Source organism: Sabethes cyaneus, chromosome 2, assembly GCF_943734655.1.
Source record: "Sabethes cyaneus chromosome 2, idSabCyanKW18_F2, whole genome shotgun sequence".
Taxonomy (NCBI): domain Eukaryota; kingdom Metazoa; phylum Arthropoda; class Insecta; order Diptera; family Culicidae; genus Sabethes; species Sabethes cyaneus.
In genome coordinates, this window is record NC_071354.1 from 225,386,439 (window position 1) to 225,408,217 (window position 21,779).

Here is a 21,779-nt window from a genome sequence, read left to right on the forward strand (position 1 = left end):
AGTTAAAGCAAAGTAGATAACATTTTATGATCGGACCAAATTTGTCATTCTATCAGCCACCAAATTAACTGGCTCTTGTGACAAGCAACATTCTGCTTCAATCCATCAATCAGTCGAAAAGTTGTACAGCTCACTTCTCCGGGTTACAACCCCCTGTCCTGCCTTGATACCGTAGATATATGTATATGGGCAAGTATTCCTCCGGTTGCTGCTGGCTGTCGGGAAAGCGGACACTAATGCGCTGCTCTCGGTAATGATGCTATTTTATGAGTCGACCGAAGCGAACGTGCTCCAACAGCGTGCCATGGCCGGCAAAGTGCAACATCAGCATCCTGCCCTGGACCCGCCCCGACACCATCGCCAGTACCGGCTCGCCAGACCGGCTGACATTCAGAGATGCAGAATAAGGACCCCTAGTTGAAACTGTGACACGAAATTCGAACAAGCAACTGGAGTGAAAAAAAAAGCTATACGACAGCAGCGAGAGCGTGATCGTGCTTGTTGCGGAGGCTTGGAGGATTGGAGCAGTGCCTTTTCCTCGGTCTTTCCGTGCAGTTGAGCGCCCCCGTATAGAGCCAGCTGTTCCGCTCCACTTTTCCGTACGTACATATTCTTGACTCACTCCGAGAAAACGACGACGACGACGACGGCGGTGGAAATTGCACTCCATTATTGCTGGCATCTAGCGACCGAAAGCCGCTGAACCAAACCAAGCACTAACATGCACACATCCACACACAAACATACACACATACACGGGCCAAATGAGTTCATGAATAGGACATTAACTAGTTTGTGTTTATTTATATTATGTTGTTTTGTCTTCTTTTGTTCTTGTTTTGTTTTGCAGACGGTACGGTTTGTCCTGGCGCGCGTGTGGCTATTTATCCTTCTGGCCGAGTGAGTGGAGCTCGATATGTGGTTTTAATCGAGAAATGGGACAAGCCTTGACATTTATGATGGCCGGTAGATTTTTCCGGGCTTTCGAAGTGAAACGCTTGTACACAATTTGGGTCGAAGCGTTTCCAAATTTCAGCAGCCTTCATTCATCACTTCTACACACTTCAAAAACTCGGCAAAATTTGCCGAGATTTGGACGCCCGAGCGTTCGGTTGTGCATATTTCGTCAAAACTTTGCCGACTTCGGTGCTTTTTTTTAAGTGTGTGGTTAACTTTGGTTTCTAATAACTGTTTGTTTCATAACTTTAACTTCCTGTAAAAGTCAGTGGCAGTCCCCACGCAGAAACCATTTCTATTTGGGTGCATGTATTTTCCTTAGTTTACTGACTAGTAGAGATTGGCCCTTAGCAGAGTTGGAACAAGCGGCAGCGTGTAAGGACAGCATATACCAAAAAAGTCTGTACCAAACATTTGTGCAGGTTAAATGCCGTGAATCTTTTCGGCCGGGTATGACATTCGGCTATTCGTGTTTTGGCCATTTGTAATTCGCAATTAGATCTATTATGCCATTTGTTATTTCATCTATTCGTGATGCGGTTATTTGTGTTTCGCTGAATAGATAGAAGGTTACTGTCTTCAGCAAAATTTCTTGCAATAATATGTTTTAAAACTTTGCAGAACACATGAATGCGTTATATTGAAACTGAAGAAAAAAAAATTTTTTTATTTCCATTTTGGAGAGATTAATCAAAATTTGAATTCCACCGGACGATAAAAATTTTAATTTCAAGAAACTCTTCCAAAGGTTCCATGAACCTACAATCAACCCTTAAATTGCGTTCAAAACTCTGTGCCTGGCACACGGTATATATAAAACTGCATTATTTCATGACGAAAATGACACAGAAACGACATTAAAATAATACAACAAAATAGCACCAAAATAGAATCAAAAACAACGGCAAACTGATTCAAAAACGGCACAAAATAATATAAGAAATAATACAAAAACAACGAAACAATAGCAATATAACATTAAAAGATACAAAAATGCTCCAAAAAAGAACAGAAGTAATAAAAAAAGGCACAGAAATTAAATTTGACACGAAAATAATACAAAAATGGCGCCGGAAAGATGCAGAAATCAGAGCAAAATGATTCGAAAATTACACATAAATGATAAAAAGCTGTATAAGAAATAATGCAAAAATAACGCAAGAATTAAACACCAAAAAAGACGCAAATAGGATCCGAAAAGGACACAAACATACAAAAAAATTTACATAAAATGATCTGCTACAAGAAATAACGCAAAAACAACGCAATGGAGAGTATAGAGTAGAGAGTAGTGAGTAGAGAGTATATAGTAGAGAGTAGAGAGTAGAGAGAAGACAGGAGAGAGTAGAGAGTAGAGAGTAGAGAGTAGAGAGTAGAGAGTAGAGAGTATAGAGTAGAGAACAGAGAGTAGAGAGCAGAGAGTAGAGAATGGAGAATAGAGAATAGTGAGTAGAGTAGAGTAGAGAATAGAAAATAGAGAAATCAGTTTGAATTTGTCGCACGACTTCGGACAGACACAAGTAGAATTTTCGCTTGTGTCGCACGACGTCCTTCCGATAATTCTTACTGGGAACTAGAGACTAGGAGTAAGATGTAGCAGAAAGTAACATATAGCAGAATAAGATGTAGCAAAATGGAATAGGACAGAACAGGATTGGGTCAATGGCAGGCCTGTCCTACACTCAGTGCTATTTTGCTTATTTTGCCTATTTTGCTTATTTAACTGTAACACCTCAACCAAGCAGAGTTCGAAAATGTAATGTGTGGAGCATTTATAGAGTCAATTATTATCCATAAGATTGCTGAATTAAGTATTGCTCTATCTAAAGTATTTACCGTGAACCCACAGTTCACACTGAGTGGTGCACCAAGAGTGCTCTCTGCTCACCACCCATTGTGATCGGCGTGGAGTGCATCGTAAATACATAAGGTAGAGCAATACTTAGTTCAGCAATCTTGTGGATAATAATTAACTCTACAAATGCTCCACACATAACATTTTCGAACTCTGCTTGGTTGAGATGTTACAGTAAATAAGCAAAATAGGTGCACTGAGTGCAGGACAGCCCTGCTCAAAGGGACACTGAGCAGGCACAAAAATACCAAGAAAAATTATTGTAGAGTTCAAAAATGGCACAGAATTGATAGCTAAATAAACAAAAGAATGCAAAAAATACATGAAACGTTGTAATTTCATGACAAAATAGCAAACAAACGGTACTAAAATGACGCATAACTCAACAATGATACAAAAATCACATAAATAATGATAGAAACATGTCCAAAATGACATTATTATGATAAACATACAATACAAAATGCTGCAAAAATGACCCAAAAATGGTACGAATAATGATACAAAATTTAAACAAAATAAGACAACACAAAATACACGAAAATTACAAAAAAATAATTCAACAAACTTTTACAGCTTTGTATCATTTCGATCTTATCGTGTACCTCAAATTGAACCTTTAAATGGACCTCAAAATGAGGTTTGAAATAGACTTCCGTATGGATCTCGAAATGGTCTCGAAAATGGGCTTCAAATTCAGGGGTCAAGATTAACCTTAAATAAGTTTAAATAATCCCTAACATGAACCTCAAAGTAGTGAAGTTTAGCATGGGTCTTAAAATAAATAGGCTTCAAAGTAGACCAGGAAATAAATATCAAAATGAAGCTCAAAATGGACTTAACAGTGGATTATAAAATAGACACAAATGGTCTTATATATGGGTCTTAAAATCCGAAAAAAATATCACAATGGTCGATTTCAGCACATTTACCTCAAAATATGCTTCACGATATGCCTCAACACGGATCACAAAACGTACCTTAGAAGGAACCTAGAAGTTATCCTCAAAATGACTTAAAATGCATCTCATAATGAGCATCACAATGAACCTCAAAATGGACCCTAAAGCGGACCTGAAAAAATATGCTTCAAAACTGCCCTTTTTATGTATGCCAGAAGGGCATTGGGTTAAAAGACCACTGGCCTTGAAAAGGACCTAAACGTGAACTTCAAAATGGTCTCCAAAAATGACCCAAAATGGACCTTAAATTATACCTTGCGATGAAATTGAAAATTGATCTTTAAATCGACTATAAATAAACCTTAAAATGATCAGCAAAATGGCCTCCAAAATAGTCCTTAAAAATGACCACAAAATGGTCGTTAAAATAGATATCAAAATTAATATTAAGATGAATTTTAAAATGGCCCCCAGAATGGACCATTGAAATCGACCTTAAATGTAGGGTATTGTCGTTATCGTCGGGCCACTGTTATAGTCGGGTCATCACGATTTCACAGTTTTAGTAACTCAAGATATATATGATACAACCATTGTAAAACTTCTTACTGTGATAGCTAACTTTTCACAATATTGTGAGTTTCAATTGTGTATTCAAAACACCCGTACTGAATTCAGTGACTAAATCTTACAAAAAAAGTTTTCCAGACGCAATGAACTTTTCTTCAAGAAATGATTCATGAAAAGCCATTAACGAGATAAATTTTTAAAATGTATGAAGTATGTTGTGCTGCACACGAAGACTATAGAAAAATCTACTCCAGTAAGGTGTTTGGGAAGGCTAAGGTGAAATACTAGAAAAGCGCTATTTGTAAAGGTCGGGCCACTTGAGTAGTCATGGTTGGGCCACCATAATTTTTAGCGCAGAAGCGCAATAATCGCTATAGAATGTCAGTCACGTAAAATGTGATGAAATAAAGCAAAATTAATATGATAAAAACCTAGATTTTTGTTGTTTTTTTTTCGTTGTAGTTGTACAGTTCGGAAAAGGCGATTGATGCAACATTGATTTTATAAGATCGCCAAAATATCTCAAAAATGCAATTAAAAATAGGGTATTTGTACCTAAATGAGCCATTGTTCACGCAATTCATCCTTTTCATGTGTCTATATAGAATTTCAATACGTATGTCTTAGATTTCTGCGGAGGCCCAACCTGTACAACATGGCCCGACTATGACAACATTTTTTGTCTTCACGTAAATACCTATAACTTTTTTATTTTTCAAGCAATCTGTTCAAAACTTTCCTTATTCTTAGACCTTTTGCCGATTAGACCGATGTATTTTTGATTTCCAAAATTCCTTTTGAAACAAAAGTTATGGGCGAATTCCAAAACGTGGCCCAACCACGACGACACTCCCCTACTTAAACTTGAAATGGAAAAATGTAACTCAAAATGGACTTGATGATGATGATGATGATGATGATGATAGAACTTAAAATGGACTTCCAAAAAAAAACGTTGAATTGAATTGTAATGTAGACCTCAACATGGTGTAAATATCTCAAAATAGGGCTCAAAATGAATTTTGAAGTGGATTTTTATGAACTTTTAAAATTTGAAAACTTAACTTCGATATCGACGTTTAAAACAGGCTCGGAACTTAAACTAAACTTCAAAATGGTGGATCACAAAATTTGCCTCAACATATTGAAGCCTACTTTAAGCCGTAAAATGGACAACAAAGTGGGCTTCAATATGGCTCTTAAAACGAGACTCAAAATGGACCTTAAAATAGATATTATATTTTGATATCTGAAATGGAGCTAAAATTAGGCCTCGAAAAGTGCCTCAAAATCTCATAATTAAAATCAAAATGAACTTCAAGGTGGACCACAAAATAAACTTGGTAATGGGCATTACAATGATCGATTTGTAAATGCCTCTCAAAACAGGTTTTGAAATACGCATGAAAATAGATCTCAAAATGAACTTTGAAACGGACCGCAAGTGATCCTTAACGAACCTAAAAAATGTCCTCAAAATGGGTTTTAAAACGGGTCATAAAATTAATCTTACAATGAACATCTCAAAACGATCTTCAATGTGGGTCTCAAAATTGAGCTTAAAATGATTTTCAAAATGGACTCCAAATAGGGTAAATTAACCATTAGTGGACCATTTTTAGTGCTTGAGTGGCTTTCTTCCATGAATTATTTTAAACTGGCAACGCCAAACACGCAACAGATGGCACTTACATACGAGTAACTCTCGATTAACGCTAAAAAAATATCAATTTATGTTGCAAATTGCTATATTTTACACATTTTTTAAATCAAATTGGAATGTCCGTTTTCGTTTTATGGACCTTTTGGTTTACAATAGGATAGCGACCGGGTCCATTATAGGAATTCTAATGCATTTTGCATGAAGCGGGTCCACTAATAGCGACATATTTTGCATTGGTAACCGTATAATGGACCCTAAAAATGTATCTCAAAATAATATTTTAAAATAGTGTTCAAAATGAGGCCCAACCAGGGATGGCACGTTCACTGTGTTTCTACACGCGGGTGAACTACACCCGCTCTTTCCTGTGTGAATCACAGTTGGTCAGAGAAGTGAAATATTGAACCACACAGCGTCGGTGCAGCGTACTCAAAGGTGAGTGTGTTGTTTCTTCACACTCACACTTGTTAGTCTCCTCTTTTCCATCGTGTTTCGCTAGTTCGCACAGGAGAAGGTGCGCTGGCACTGCCAAAGCTGCGTACACTCTTAAATGATTCTACCTGTAAATTGGTCGGATTTAGTTAAAGCTAGGTTGAAACTACTCAAAATGCCCTTAAAGTGTACAAACTCAGATTTTGAGTAGTTTTTTAACCAAAAAATTGGTAGTAGGAACTTACAAGTGCGTTATTTGTCATAGAGAATAATTCAATTATCGGTAGCAAGTAGCCAAAATTGGTTGAAATTTTTACCCAAAGTTTGAGTTTGTACACTTTAAGGGCATTTTGAGTAGTTTCAACCTAGCTTTAACTAAATCTGATCTATTTACAGGTAGAATCATTTAAGAGTGTAGATATCACACAAATGCAAGACGGCACGGAATAGAAAACATAGCAGTAGTATTCGCGTAGCGCTTGCTATGTTGCATAGATGATGTATTTCGTGTATATAATGCCGCTATTCGCATAACAGTCCCAGTTTCTATGGAGATGAAACTGTTATGTAAATAGCGGCAGTATAAATACGCAATACATCGTATACGCAACATTGCAAGCGCTACGTGAATACCCCTAGCATATTTTTCCGTTCGATGCAGCAAATGTGAGTTTGAATAAAATAGTTTAAATTTTGTATTAAAATATTTATCAATTCGAAACAAATAATCCTTGAAATACACAGTAATTATATTTTGCAATTTATGGTGACAAGTACCAACTAATATTTTAGGGCTTCAGCACTGTCAGGATTTTGGTTGCAGTTGCAGTATGCTGCGAAGTTTAAGATAATTGAAAATATCCTATTTTCTTAATATTAGGCCAAAAATATAGACTTAGAGCGAATAGACCGAGGGTGAGAGTCGAACTCACAGGTCTCAATCTTTAGTCGAATGTGTTGTTTAAGGGGACATAAACGACTAAAAATGTGTGTGTGTGTGTGTGTGTGTGTGTGTGTGTGTGTGTGTGTGTGTGTGTGTGTGTGTGTGTGTGTGTGTGTGTGTGTGTGTGTGTGTGTGTGTGTGTGTGTGTGTGTGTGTGTGTGTGTGTGTGTGTGTGTGTGTGTGTGTGTGTGTGTGTGTGTGTGTGTGTGTATGTATGTGTGTGTGTGTGTGTGTGTGTGTGTGTGTGTGTGTGTGTGTGTGTGTGTGTGTGTGTGTGTGTGTGTGTGTGTGTGTGTGTGTGTGTGTGTGTGTGTGTGTGTGTGTGTGTGTGTGTGTGTGTGTGTGTGTGTGTGTGTGTGTGTGTGACGCTTGACTTTAGTTATCTGTTTCTCGGATATGGCTTAACCAATTTGATCGCCGTTAAGCTTGTTTCAAAGGTGTTACTGCCTTGCAGATCACTATTGAATTGTTTTGCGGTCCGAGGTTTCGTTTAAAAGTTAGGCCATTGCAGATAATTTCAAAAGTTTTTGTGCCCCCCCCCCCCCTTGGAAATTGGCTCGAAAAATCGTGGGGCAAAAAATAATTGGTAGGGTATGAGTTAATATTTTTTCATAAAATCAATTGTCTGTGGGCTCTACAGCCTGAAAAACTCGAAAAATGAGTGTACGAGTTGAGTTAATGCTTCTAGCACGAAACAAAAATGGAAATTCGAACAACGGAGTTTCAGAAAATCGGCCGAAAAATTTTTCTTTCGTTTTTTTTTATTCGAGCAACAAAAAAATATATATCTTAGGCATTTTTACCGATTTTCTGAAACTCCGTTGTTCGAATTTCTATTTCTGTTTCATGCTAGAAGCATTAACTCAACTCATACACTCATTTTTCGAGTTTTTCAGGCTGTAGAACTCAAAAACTTTTGAAATTATTTGCAATGGCCTTATTTGAAAAAAATCATACACATAAGCATTCCAGTGCGGCGTAAAACAACCTCGCCGAATAAAACGCCGCTCCTGGAAAAACACGATTTCCAAACTTTATGTACCTTTTTCTCAGAAATTACACAACGTATGCAATTGACTTGTCTTGTGACAAACACCTTATGTTTGATAAATTAATATCCCACAAGCATTAGTTGAAGCATATACCTGAATGAACAAGAAAAAAGAAATTACATTGTGCTTAGCTGCGCGACTAATGGAGTGTTAACTAACACATTTATTTACAGGTTATTCCTATGGATTAATGCAATTGAACACAAAAAAAAATCAAAAAAATATGCATGGTGAAAGCTATGTCTAAGTGTACCCCGCGTCTCTGTGTGTCACCGTTGCTAATAGGAATGTTTTATAAAAAATAGTGAACTAGCGGACAACATTTTTTTTAATATTAACTATTATTACTATGTGATGCCGTGCAGTAATTTTAGTTTTAATTTAATATGTATTTGTTGTTGAACATCACTTAAAAATGATTGCAAAAAAATTTATGTTGACCCCCTAAAATTGATTTTTGTTGAAAAATATATTTAAAAATCAACATTTTTTTCTCAAACTGCATTATACGATGTAGGTTCACAAACTTCACTTTCCATGTAAATATCATGGATCTTGTTTTATGACTTAGCTATTCCCGTTGACTCACTGTTGACTACTCTCGCCTACTGTTAGAATAATGTCAATGTTAATTAAGGTGCGACTTGTTCATTTTTTAACAATATTACTTCTGTTGCCATCCTAATATTTGTGGGGTGTGGCCAAAGTTTCTTGGAAACATCGGGCAACATTAATGTTGGGAAAATTATAAAAACAAGTTACATGCTACATGTCAGTTTTTAGATAGTACCTAGGGGAAGGGCGGTAAAGACGGACACCTTAAGGTAAAGACTCAATATCTACTCAAATATAACTGTATTGATCCCAATTTTCGTATAAACTGAACCTTTAAGTTTCTGTCTAATAAAGTTACAACGTGTGCTGGAAAATTTCTTCCAAAATTTATGCATTTTTTAATATTATAAACATCATGTATAAATCAGAGTTTCTGCGCATGGACGGGAAAGACGGACACTTGATATGGGAAAGACGGGCACTCGCAAAAAGGTGTCACGCGTCGTTGAATTATCAGTATTAAGAAAAATTAACATATTTCATAATGTATTTAGGAAAGAATTGGTTTGGGAAACCCCCTTCCCGATCCCCCCTTTGAGCGTGAAAATAGAATGGTTCCCTTCAATATTTTAATTGGTGACGAATTAATCGTTTCTAAAAGTTGGCTCATTTCAACTGTTATATGACTTCTGGTTACTTGTACATATATAATATGGAAGTATTTGCAATGTTAAATCGTTGTTGGGCGTTGTTGTGAACCCATTTTGTTCAAAATCTGTGTGTCCGTCTTTCCCTACCGTTGGGTGTCCGTCTTTCCCGACTTGGATACCATTTTTTCAAACTTCAATAACTTTTTACTGAATATTCAAAAATTCACTAGGTTTCCAATGGATATTCAGTGAAAGATCAAACTAACGCAATGTCGTCGGTTTAGCATGAATATGTTGTTTTTTAACGATTTACCAGCTATTTTCTTCACGCACAAAATTACATCGGTTAGCGTATATACGCATTTTTTCTTTGTTTTGCTTATAAATTTGTCAGCTACGCTGCTAAAAATCGGCAGTTTATTTCAAAAGTGTTAATTCAACCTATAGAAACATTTCCCATCATTGATTTGCTTCAAAAAATTATTGTTTATGACATATGACAAGTGTCCGTCTTTCCCGCAGTGTCCGTCTTTACCGCCCTTCCCCTACTTGCTAATACCGCGAAAATAGCTGTACAAAATCACGTCGGACTCGATTATTAACAAAATGTGTCGATTATACTACAACATGCAACATTGGTGTATTTTATTCATAATTAAATGTTTAGCCGTTAAAAATCAAATCAAAAATTATTTCGTATATGTCATAAACACCAATATCGAGACAATTAAATAAATTACAATTACAATAAATTTTCATAGTGACTAAAGTTCTTAGCGATAATGAAATAGAGAAAAACCGCTAGCCTGATTTTTAGTTAAGTCCTGTAAACAAAAATAAAGAAGCGAGAGTTTGTTTCCTTATATGGTAGTTTGGAATAACCCACGCGGTTTTTACTTTGATGGCAACAATAGAACCTATTCGAAAATCGGGCCAGAATGGTATTCTAAGAGCGCGGACAACCAGGTGTGATTTGTAATACAGTAGGATTTCGAATTAGGCAACAACGGCGTATCGCCTATGTTGCCAAAATCGAAACCGTGCTAAAATCGAGTCCCTTTTTTGAAATGAAAAAATTGAATGTAAATGCGTTGGAAATAGACTAAATATTATTAATCAACGATTGCAACTATTTTATCTTTAAAAAGTCCGCTTAGAGCTATTTGTCCGGTGCAAGTAAGTTTTTGGCAATCTGCGGTAAGACGTAGTCCTACGGCAATAAAAATATGAAATATCTTCGAAATATCTTATTACCGCCAGCTCCACGCGAAAAAATCATTCATTGACATGCATCATAGAAGCATTTCAATTTCTGTGTAGCTCATCGAAACGGAAACAACACAAAGCGAACTCCCCAATAAACTGCTTCCAAGTGACTTCTCAGTATCTTTACCGCTGCAGCGCGCTGGTGAACTATACATTTCTATGAAGTGTGAATTCACAGTAAGGATCGCACAGCCAAGTCACACTTGTATCTCACAGTGAAGCCACACTTGGGGCCTTCACAGTGGCAGTGTAGTTGTTTTCATGTCCGCTTTGTGCGGTGTTTCGGAGAAGAAAAGACGCTGTCGTCAGTTCCATTGCCACTTACACTGCATCTAGGAGCCAGTGAACTAATGATTATACCTCTGCATCCTTGCTATTCGCTGAGAGAACTGTGTGAATCACTCTTCGCACCCGCTGCAAGTTGAGGTGCTGGCCATCCCTGGGCCCAACATGGTGGATCTCGAAACGAACCTCAAAATAAGCTTTAAAACCAGCCCCAAAATGAACCAAAAAAGGGTTCTTGTAACATGCTTTAAAATCGAATATCGATAAAAATTAAATTGAGAAAAACAGTTTTAAATATATTAAAAATATGTACTATATTGTTCTGATTCAGAATGTTGCTATATTGTTATGATTCAGAAAACAAAATCGGAAAACACTTAAAAATATGTTTAAGTACCTTATAATCAAATCTTAATTGAAGCTACATTGTATCAATACAACTAGCAAAGTGGGTTTACTGCGTATTGTAAAAGTTTAGTGTCCCACTTTCTACTGATGCCTAATTCTTTGCTAGTCGACAGAACTGTTCTTTTATTCGACAAAATGTTATGAACTTATTCACTGTAAATGCACCACATAAATACACAGATGATTTAAGATGCATTTAACTGAACTTCATCCCGATCAAATCTGGAAAATGCAATTCTCTAACAATGTTTAGCCTTCGAAGCTGAGCACACAGAAATCTAACTTTATCGACACACACTCACACACCACATTGTATCCCAACTGGGGAAAAAGTGAAACACACAACATAAAAGTTGCTCAAACCCTATTAAACTTCGCAGCTTTTCCTTCGGCTATTAAAAAGAGCAACACCACGCGTTCGTTCGTTCCCCCTTCTGGAGCGTCACTTTCGAAAGATTCCCCGTTGATAAGGTGCATCGGCATTGGTAGCAGCCATGCCGTAGGTAGGGGTAAGAGGGAGGTAAGAAAATCCGACACGTTCCTATGCTGGGGTAGTGCTAACCCACCACTGCACAAAACTATGTGCATAAAAATTCTTTTTAAGTACTTCGATAAACATCGAAGAAATTGGCAGGAAAAGGGAGCACTTTGTTCACGCGCGCGTGTGCGACTTTCTCCGGTCTATATATTCCCTACAAAGTGATAACGAGCAATCACCGACTACCGGGAGCACTACTGGGTGAAACTTTGGCCCTGTCGGAACTTGCATCGTCGTCGTCGATGGAAAGTGACATCATTAACAGTCATTAAAGTTGTTGTTTTTCCGTTCCGAATCCGGGTCCCATACCGAGAGACGGGCGGCGACTAAAAAGGTGTAAAACGTTGCAAACTAATTTAACTTTTTTCCCTTCGTTTTCTCTCCGCTTCTTTTGCAGGTTTTGGATTCGTCACATTTCAGAGCGAAGACGTGGTGGATAAAGTTTGCGAAATTCACTTCCACGAAATCAATAACAAAATGGTAAGTACTCTTCTCCTGTATTATGTAGTACGGTGGGAGTAATTTGAAGTTTGACAGTGCACTTGCCCGGACCTAATTCCCAAGTTGAGCTGTCAACGAGGGGATAGCGTTCATCGCTCAGGTCGGGCAGGAGCACGTAATTAGTTTTCTTTCAAATTAGTATTAATATTTAGACAAAATTATTCAAAGTTAATCAAAGAAAATACCTTTGAGTGCAATTTTTTCTCTCTCCAATTTCAAGGTCGAATGCAAAAAAGCCCAGCCCAAAGAAGTGATGCTTCCAGCGAACCTGGCGAAAACGCGCACCGCCGGACGTGGGACATACGGTGAGTTGGTAGTATATAGTGGCGCTGGTCCATCCGCTGCCGCGACAACCCAGACCGCTCTGTCGACCGGACCGTCGGTCTCCGGGCTCGGGGCCGGACCGTCCAGTGCATCCGGCGTCACCGCACATGGAGCCTCGTTGCGCTATGCTCCTTACCCGTTGCCCGCTACGATCACGAGCCAACAGCAGGCGGCAGCCGCTGCAGCTGCAGCCGCCGCCGCCGCTGCCGCGGTCCATTCCGGAACGCACATCATGCCCCTTTCTACCGGTGCCGCCGGGTCACCGTCGATCATTCAGTACGCGCATGCTGGCCCGTCCCTTCTGGACTTGACCTATAAACGGCTGATTGCAGCCAATGCCGCTGCCGCCGCCGCCAGTCTGAGACCCCATCATCCGATAGTACACAGTCAGCCGCGAACCACGGCAACCCTGACCTACCCGATCGGGGATCTGCTCGGAGCGCAAAGCTTAGACCTTTCCGCGTTGTATCCGCTGCAGGCGGCTACCCTAGGCCTCTGACCACCAACCACCACCATCATCCAGGTGCAGCGACCACAGTAAATGACCCCAGTCACATTCCCATCAATTCACTCCTATAGGTTATCCTATAGGTTATTGAAATATTTTGTTGGTAGTTAACTCGGGGTCGAGATTCTCACCCAGTAGATGTTGTTACGTTAAAAAATTACTGTAGCGGTTTTTGAACTCTAGAACGCAAACGTGAAGAACCAACCAAAAATGAAAAAAACAAAAACAAATCTCGTAACCGGAAAGACTGCCAAGCCAAGTAGTTTTGAAGTTATAGTGAAAACCCACGCATACAGAATACAGAAAAGTATACACAAACACAGAGTAGATTTTATTCCCGCATAGGGGGCTCTGTAGGGGCCAAATACGATAAACATCCAACCTCGGGCGAGGGTATTCTTTTGAAGCTTTTCAAGTAAATGTAAGTCATTCCATACCATTTACGGGCAGATTGGGTGATCCTGTTGTGTTGAAACCGATGATGGTGGTGGTGGTGGTGGGTTGGTGGTCGTGTAAGGGAGTCGGTATTTCGAACGGATTTTATATTAGAAATCGTACAATTAGCTAGGTTTAATTTGAATTAATCATTCCAATTCTAAAACTTTTTGTGATTAAATTAAATTTTATTATGAGGAGGTTGGCAAACTCTGTCACGTTTGACTGAACTTATCAAAACCATATGGACTGAACTCACAAAATGCGACTGACAGTTTGACACTGCTACAGAGAAAAATATCCCAATAAATGACAAATTTATGAAGGATTAATTTACTCCAACTAGACAATACGAAATGTATTTTTCGCACGTTTATTAACCAAAGCAACGAAGTTTATTTACGAAGGTTTAAACAAATATTACTTTTACATAACATTTACATTAAAAAAAGAAAAAAAGGGGTAAAACACCAACACTTAAGCACGGATAATAAGAAGTTCGCTCACTCTACAGCGATAGTGCAAAAAGAGGAAAGTGCGAGTGTTAGAGTACAGGACAATTGCAGGGCAAATTGCTACGATCCTATTGACTCTAACAGCCTCTCCCAGTCGTGATTCGAACATACGATGACTTCTAAAATGGTTAGAGTAGTCCCGCACGAATCCACTGTACCAAAGATGGACTCGGCTCAACTAACCACAATTACAATTAAAATTGCTGGCCCTATTTTACAGCTGCTCAGTTGCTACGAAATTGGAAAAGGGTGATTGCCAAAGTTTTTACAACAAACGAGGCACTAAAGCAAACGATCCTGAACTTCCTTACAATAAATACTATTGAAGCAATTTTTGATAAGAAAAGAAAGCTCCAATGTAAGAAAACATTTACAACACTTGCTCAAATCAAGATTGGGGTCTTCTAAGGACAAAATTGAGTTGTTAAATAAATTTTGTGCATAAAACATACGATAGAAAATGTTTGCAACATAAAATCCCTGCCATTCTATAGAGTATGTGATCTTTAAAATAATTGTCCTGAATTGCGTATATTACAATAGGTGTAGCACGGAGGTACCAAATATAATTATCTATAATTTCGGCGAAAAAACATTTTTTGATGTGATAATCTAGTTTCACTATAACGGAGATAACCGAAATGTATAATTAAAATGCTTAACTTTGCCTCTAACGCTATGTAACTCTAAGTGAACGTTACTGGATGCTTGTCTTGACTGTTTTAACCAGGGTACTGATATCTGTAAACCGTTGCACATTGGGCAAATATGAACTCGTAATTCCAATAATTACAAGCCGCTGGTTTAGAATCTTACAAGATACCTATTCCTAAGTAAAAAAAATGCAAAAAATCGATTGGTGGATGATTCCCATTTTAAGCAGACCTTGGGAACCCAAGTAACAAAGTTGGTTTTATTACACACTTATCATGGTTCTGTTGACCAAAATTGGTCATCAAAAGCATAATAAGACTGCAATAAAACTCAAATTAGTACTTGGGAAGATGCCCACTTTGCCTTATTATTCCCAAAAATCATGACAAAAGCTAATTAACGAGTATAAAAACTTACTTGCCGCCCGTGAAATAAACTCAAATAACTTCCAATTGTTGTCAAAACATCAGAAGAATCAAATCCCATCCATTGCATACTGTGTGAAATGCAAGAATAGACCATCTTGCCCAATCCACCCCTAACTGCATAGAAAAACTTAATTAAAGCGATTAAAACTAAGTCCAATTTATTTATTGTTAAACAGTCTTCAAAAAAAGTGTATTTTAACATACTGAATAATTTTGGGGAACAGTTGAAAGCAGTAAATTAATTGGATGCAAAGTTAATGTGCAGAATTGATTTGTAAGTGTCCCTTTTAAACAAATATTATATCTCAAATATTATATATTATATTATACTAGCTGACCCGACAAACTTCGTATTGCCACAAATTAAACTGTGTAGTACATAAATCGTGAATCTGGATGACCTTTGCCACAATCTCGAATTTTGCAAGTTTCTGAGGATGGGTGTTTTAATATACAAATTTTCATCACAGTAAAGTAGAAAAAAACTCCCCCAACTTCTAGAGTTATAAGAAAATTTGCATTTCATTTGTATAGGAGGCCCCCCTCCTAAATCAGGGAGAGGTTTCAATTCATCATAGAAAACATTCTTGTCTCCAAAAACACCCACATGTCAAATTTGGTTCCATTCGCTTGATTAGTTCTCGCGTTATGCAGAAATTTGTGTTTCATTTGTATGGGAGCCCCCCCTCCCCTCTTAGTGGGGGGAGGGGTCTCTAACCATCATAAGAACCTTCCCTGGCTCCAAAAACCCCTATATGCAAATTTTCACGCCGATCGGTTCAGTAGTTTTCGATTCTATAAGGAACATTCGGGCAGACAGACAGAAATCCATTTCTAAAGGCATAGATTTGTATGGGAGCCCCCCCTCTTAGTGAGGGAAGGGATCTCTAACCATCATTAGAACCTTCCCTGGCACCAAAAACCTCCACATGCAAATTTTCACTCCGATCGGTCCAGTAGTTTTCGATTCTATAAGGAACATAGGGACAAACAGACAGACAGAAATTCTTTTTTATAGGTATAGATAAGATATATATAGTTACTATATTCAGCAAAGCTTCCCATTTTGGTATGTTCTACAATTTTTCTGAAGTAAAAATTTTTTTAGACGTATTAAAAAAGACAAAAATTTGTATCACACTAATAGGAGAATTCATAGCCACCCTAATAGTGTAAGAAGATGCGTTCTATTTTATTGATAAACTTCTTCATAGACACCATCGATGAAAAACTACGCATTTTTTATGCAATAGCAAATGAATGCATTTTTGTGGATCTAGGTGAGAATCAGGCAAAATTGACCTTTTGTGAATTCTCCACGGTACGCAATTGATGACATTCAAATCTCCTGAAGTTTTTCAATTGAATTGGTGTCATTTGAGTTTATTCCCCTGCCCCTGCCCTGAGTTAGTTTTGATCGCTTTGATTACGTTTTACTATGTATTTAGGGGTGAATTGGGCAAAATGGACTATTCTTGCATTTCGCACAGTATGAACTAAATGGGATTAGATGCTTCTAACGTTTTGATAACATTTGGAAGCTGTTTGAGCTCATTTCACGGGCGCCAAAAAAGTTTTTATAGTGTTTAATTAGCTTTTACCATGATTTTTGAAAATGATAGGGCAAAATGGACCACTTCTCGAAGTCTGCGTAGGATGGAACCGTCATCAATCGATTTCTTGCATTTTTCTACATAGGAATAGGTATTTTGTAAGATTCCAAATCGGCGGCTTTGGGATTGCGAGCTCGGTAGGTACCTAATTCTATCGGGTGTGCGACGTTAGGTATAATGGACGATAGGCATAATAAACGATAGGCATAATGGACGATAGGCACGGCGGATGTTAGGCATAATTAACCAAGCTTCGCTTTCCTAATGAATACGCACTATGCGGTATGCAATGGGGACAGGGGTCACCCATTTAGCATAAAGTTATTTGGCATAATGCTATTTAGTATAACGTCGTTTGGCAATAACACATAGGCATAATAATAAAGGATCATTCAATAAAGACATTTGGCATAATGACATTAGATATAATTCCTTGAAAGTCATTTTATGACATTATCCAGACGATTCAGGAAGCCTGAAAATAGGTATATGTATTCTAACGGATGTATCAGTAGTGCTACCTAAAACATTCAAGTTTTGTTAAATTATAAAAGAACATATTGCCCGTTTCATGCGCTGCTCACTTTTTTGACAGCTTGAAATCGTCGCAAAAAGAACCTGCTTGGCTGTGTGTAAGTTATAAGTATTCATTTTGTTTATCTAGCATGTAAGCTATTGATTTACCTGACAAAATAAACGACATTTGCCCTTGCGACGATTCTGGTGACGGTTTCGCCCGCAATGATTATAATTCATCGCGTTCGAAAGGGTTGGCGATTAGCAACAGCAAATTGGGGATTGTAACAGTTATAGGTATTGACTTCCCTCTCTTTCACCCTTTCATTATCTGTCCCTTCTCTCTATCTCTCTTTCTCTATCTTTCTTTCTATCTTTCTTTCTCTCTCTCTCTTTCACATCCACATACCCACACCGTGCTCTCTCGCACACCTTCACTCTACCTCTCATCCCATTTATTTATCAGTCTCACTCCCTCACTGTCTTTCTCTCTCGCTCTCTCATTAGGCTCTGGGCAGCTATTAATGTTTTACATCCATTTCTATAGTTTCACCACATGCCGCATTTCTGGTTGAAATTAGGAATTCACTATTTCTTCTTTTGCATATTTGGATATGCAACATGATCACTTGATTACTCTATCTAGAGGTACAAGCACGCTATTTTCAATTCTAGTCAGCTGGTGGAAAACATGTCTAACATCCGCTATGCTTGACCTAAATTATGCCTTCCTATATTATGCCTGTCGTCCATTATGCCTAACGTCCGTAGGCCTATCGTCCATATACCTAATGGAGTACACTCAGTTCTAGCAATCAGTTCACTGGACAACCATTGGATCGAATTGAAAGCAACAACCACCAAATAATAGTCCTATACGTCGCTATTGATTGTGGATAAAATAGGCTAGCTGCTTCCTGAGATATAACCGGAACAAGTTTTCTGTGACTAATTTCCAAACCAAACCAGGCTCATACAATAATATAATTGTATGACTTTAGGATTCTATCACAAATTAAAAAAAAAGTCGAATCATATTCCCACGGTCTTTGAAGACCACATTGGGGTAAGCTGCTAGACCTATTCCGTGAATTTCAAGGTTTTCAAATTTAAACCAAAACGAGTCAGGCGCTTCTCAATGAAAGATCACGGAAAAATAATCGACTTTATGTATTTTTTTTCCTGAAAAAATAATCAACGTATTGAAACAAACTTTTTTGTTTTGTTGGTTGATGGGCTTTGTAAACGAAACACAGCTTGAAAAAAAGGAAAAAGAAGAAAAAATGTGATTGAAAATATAAAATTTTGTCTCCGTTTGTTCTCTGGCTGTGTTTTGTGTACAAGTTATTGAAAGTTATAAAAGTCTTTTTTACCTTCTAAGGCAATGTTGAGTAACAGGCTAGAAAGTGCATTTCCTTGCTTGAGTCCAACCAACGCAACGTTACGAAAGTGGCTGACCTCCCACTCGCTATTCAGATACATGATTTGGGAAAGGCATTCAATGTCGTCCGAATCAGCTTAACTAGTTTCGTCGGAAAACAATATGTTCTAGCATTATTTGCCTCAGCTCATTTTGTTTAACTGAATCGTACGCAGCACTAAAATCCACAAATAGATGATGGAGCTGCAAGTTGTACTGCCGGAACTTGGCACTGGTGACTGATGCACTGATCCGTCGTGGAGCGACCCTCTTGAAAACCAGCTCGCCGACGAAGCACTCCCTAGCGGTATCAGTCTACAAATCAGGATTCAAAAAAATAAGTCATAGGGAGAACCAGTACTTGATTGGTCTGGAAGCTAGAGTCTCGGATGCTCGGTGTTTCCGAATATTTTAACAGCGAAAGTAGAGTTGCATCTACTGATGGCCATTCCTCTGGCCGTGACAATGTTTCCTGAGCCTCAGACCATTATCATTGGTCAACAGATAAAGGCTATTTCTTCCAGAAATAGATGTCCTCCCTTCTGATATACATCTGGTATATCTGATAACTGGCAGATTTTACTGCAATTTTGTCATTTTCTGTTACAGAATATGCCATATGTCTATACATGATACATTTATTGAAATAACTCTTCGAAAAAAATCGTAACAACCCATATGCAGTGAGAATCAAACGAACGGGCCTGTAGTTGTTTAAACAAATCAAATACATACATAGCCAGACGTGGAGAGTATAGGCGTATTATTACTGTTGCTATTATTATTTGTCGAACGTCTTGCAAAAAAGGCTAAACGCAAAGAGGCAGCAAAAATAGAGCATGTGGTCGTATTGGTATTCAATTACGTGTCTCTCATGACAATCTAACAATAATAAATGGCTTGGAAATTGCGTTTGTGTGGGCTGCTGCAACACGAAAATAAAAGTAAAATAACCTTCATTTAGCCACAGCATCACCAAACATGAATTTCAACTTGATGACACTCATTGAACAATTGATTTGATTCTTCATTTCAGAGGCTTTCAGCCTGCGGCTGATTCACCTCTTACTTTTCGACAAAATCGATAAAATAAAACAAAAAATAATTGTTTTAAAATATTTCTGGCGTTGAAAATTGTGTTTCAAATTGCTTGATGACAGCAAGTTACAAGGTGCCTCCATCGCTTCAAAGAAAAAGTGGACGCATGGTTGTTTTTCTCAAATTTCTATTATTTTCAATCAGAATGTTTCCTACAACCTGTTCATTTTATTCAAGAGGAAATAAACACAGTTGTATTTGATTTCTAAAAATTAAACAGTCAATTTACCAACTGGACGGACATGTAAAACTTACCGACATGACAAAATTTTCACAACTGATAGTGACAAAGTTTGCCAGCACATGACTTCTAGATAGCATTGTTAATTTTTAGTGCAAAAATAAGCAAAAAAAAAAACACAATAGAATCCATCTTCTTGCGATAAATTGAACCGGAAATGGCGGTCAAGAACGGAGAACCACGGTGAAGTGGAAAACTTTTTTAATCATTCCCGGCCCACGCTCCTGAAAGCAGTTTCCACCTAACCTACCGCCCTATCGGAGCACAGAGCTCCTGGAGCTTTTTAGTTAATCATCTGCCTTTGCTGCCTTGCTGTTCAGCTGCTCAGCTGCTGCTGTTTGCAGCGCAGCGGCGACAACGACGGACGGACCGGGCGTTGTGTTGGTTCGAAGAAACCATCATCATCATCCGCGACTTTTAGTTACTCCGAGATACTACTGGCGAAAGATAAACAGCTTGGCCAATAAAAATCAACGAAGAGTGGACAAACTTTTCCTTCGCCCGCCACGACACAAACTGCGAACTGACGAGCTCCGAAGAGCGTGTATTAAATTCCTCTTTTCTCGACTCGACTGAGGCGGCGGTGGAGCCGGCTGGATGATTTCACAAAGGTTGGCTAAGACGAAAGTAAAACAGAATTAGGAGCACAATCTGTGCCCCGAAGAGTAGGGGCAAAAATAGCAATAACAATAATAATACTAGTTGGAACACGAACCAGAGAGATAGAGAGAGAGAGAAAGTGCCACCCATAAAATGGCGAATTGAGGGCACCGCCGGCCGGCCGGCCGCCCGGACCAGGGCACACATTTCGTGAAAGAAAAACACACACAAATTAACTAATTAAATTATATTGATTTAGAGGAAGATTTATCTCGAGGCTGATCCCCGATCCCCGCCGCAGCCGCTTTTCCGGTTGGTGGTGGTGCTGAGGTCGAACCTTCCACCACTTGTCCTGACTAATCGGGTAGGGGAGTGGGGTTAGATATGTGGTTAAAGGGGACGAGTGGTGAGAGGTTGGCAACCGACAACAACCAATTGTGTGGGGTGTGGTAAATAAGTCAGCTGCTGCTAATATCATTCAGTGTCTCATTACTGGGTTTAGGTTGCTCGAAAAGAACCGAGAGTCTGTCGCAGACAGACTCACACGCACACGCACACCGCGCGATAGTGCTCTAAACTCAAAAGAAGTACGAACAAACCAAACTTGAGCAAAAAAAAAAAACGAGTCCTTGTAAGTGTGTAAATAAATAAATTAAAAATCTTGATGAAAAATATAACCAAGTTCCAAGTTTCACAGTGTGGCCGCATAAGTTGCAAACAGCAGCAGGACTAACAGAAAGAAAGACAGAGACAGAGTGAGACAGAAGGTAGAAAAAAAAGTAAGAAAAAATGGCGCGCTCCAAGCGAATAGCAAGCTAAGTAAGCAACTGTTGTGTTTTTTACGAGTTTT

At 38.4% G+C, this 21,779-nt stretch overlaps 1 protein-coding gene across 3 annotated transcripts in view; it reads left to right on the plus strand.

The window, feature by feature from the left end:
* The window catches only part of LOC128738022 (RNA-binding protein Musashi homolog Rbp6), a 1,503,411-nt gene that overhangs the window by 1,369,812 nt on the left and 111,820 nt on the right, over positions 1–21,779 (plus strand). For all 3 annotated transcript variants that reach the window (XM_053832828.1, XM_053832829.1, XM_053832830.1), the window contains exons 9-10: positions 12,474–12,556; positions 12,798–12,882. In XM_053832828.1, the coding sequence (XP_053688803.1) occupies positions 12,474–12,556; positions 12,798–12,882 (168 nt within the window). The remainder of the gene's footprint in view (positions 1–12,473; positions 12,557–12,797; positions 12,883–21,779) is intronic.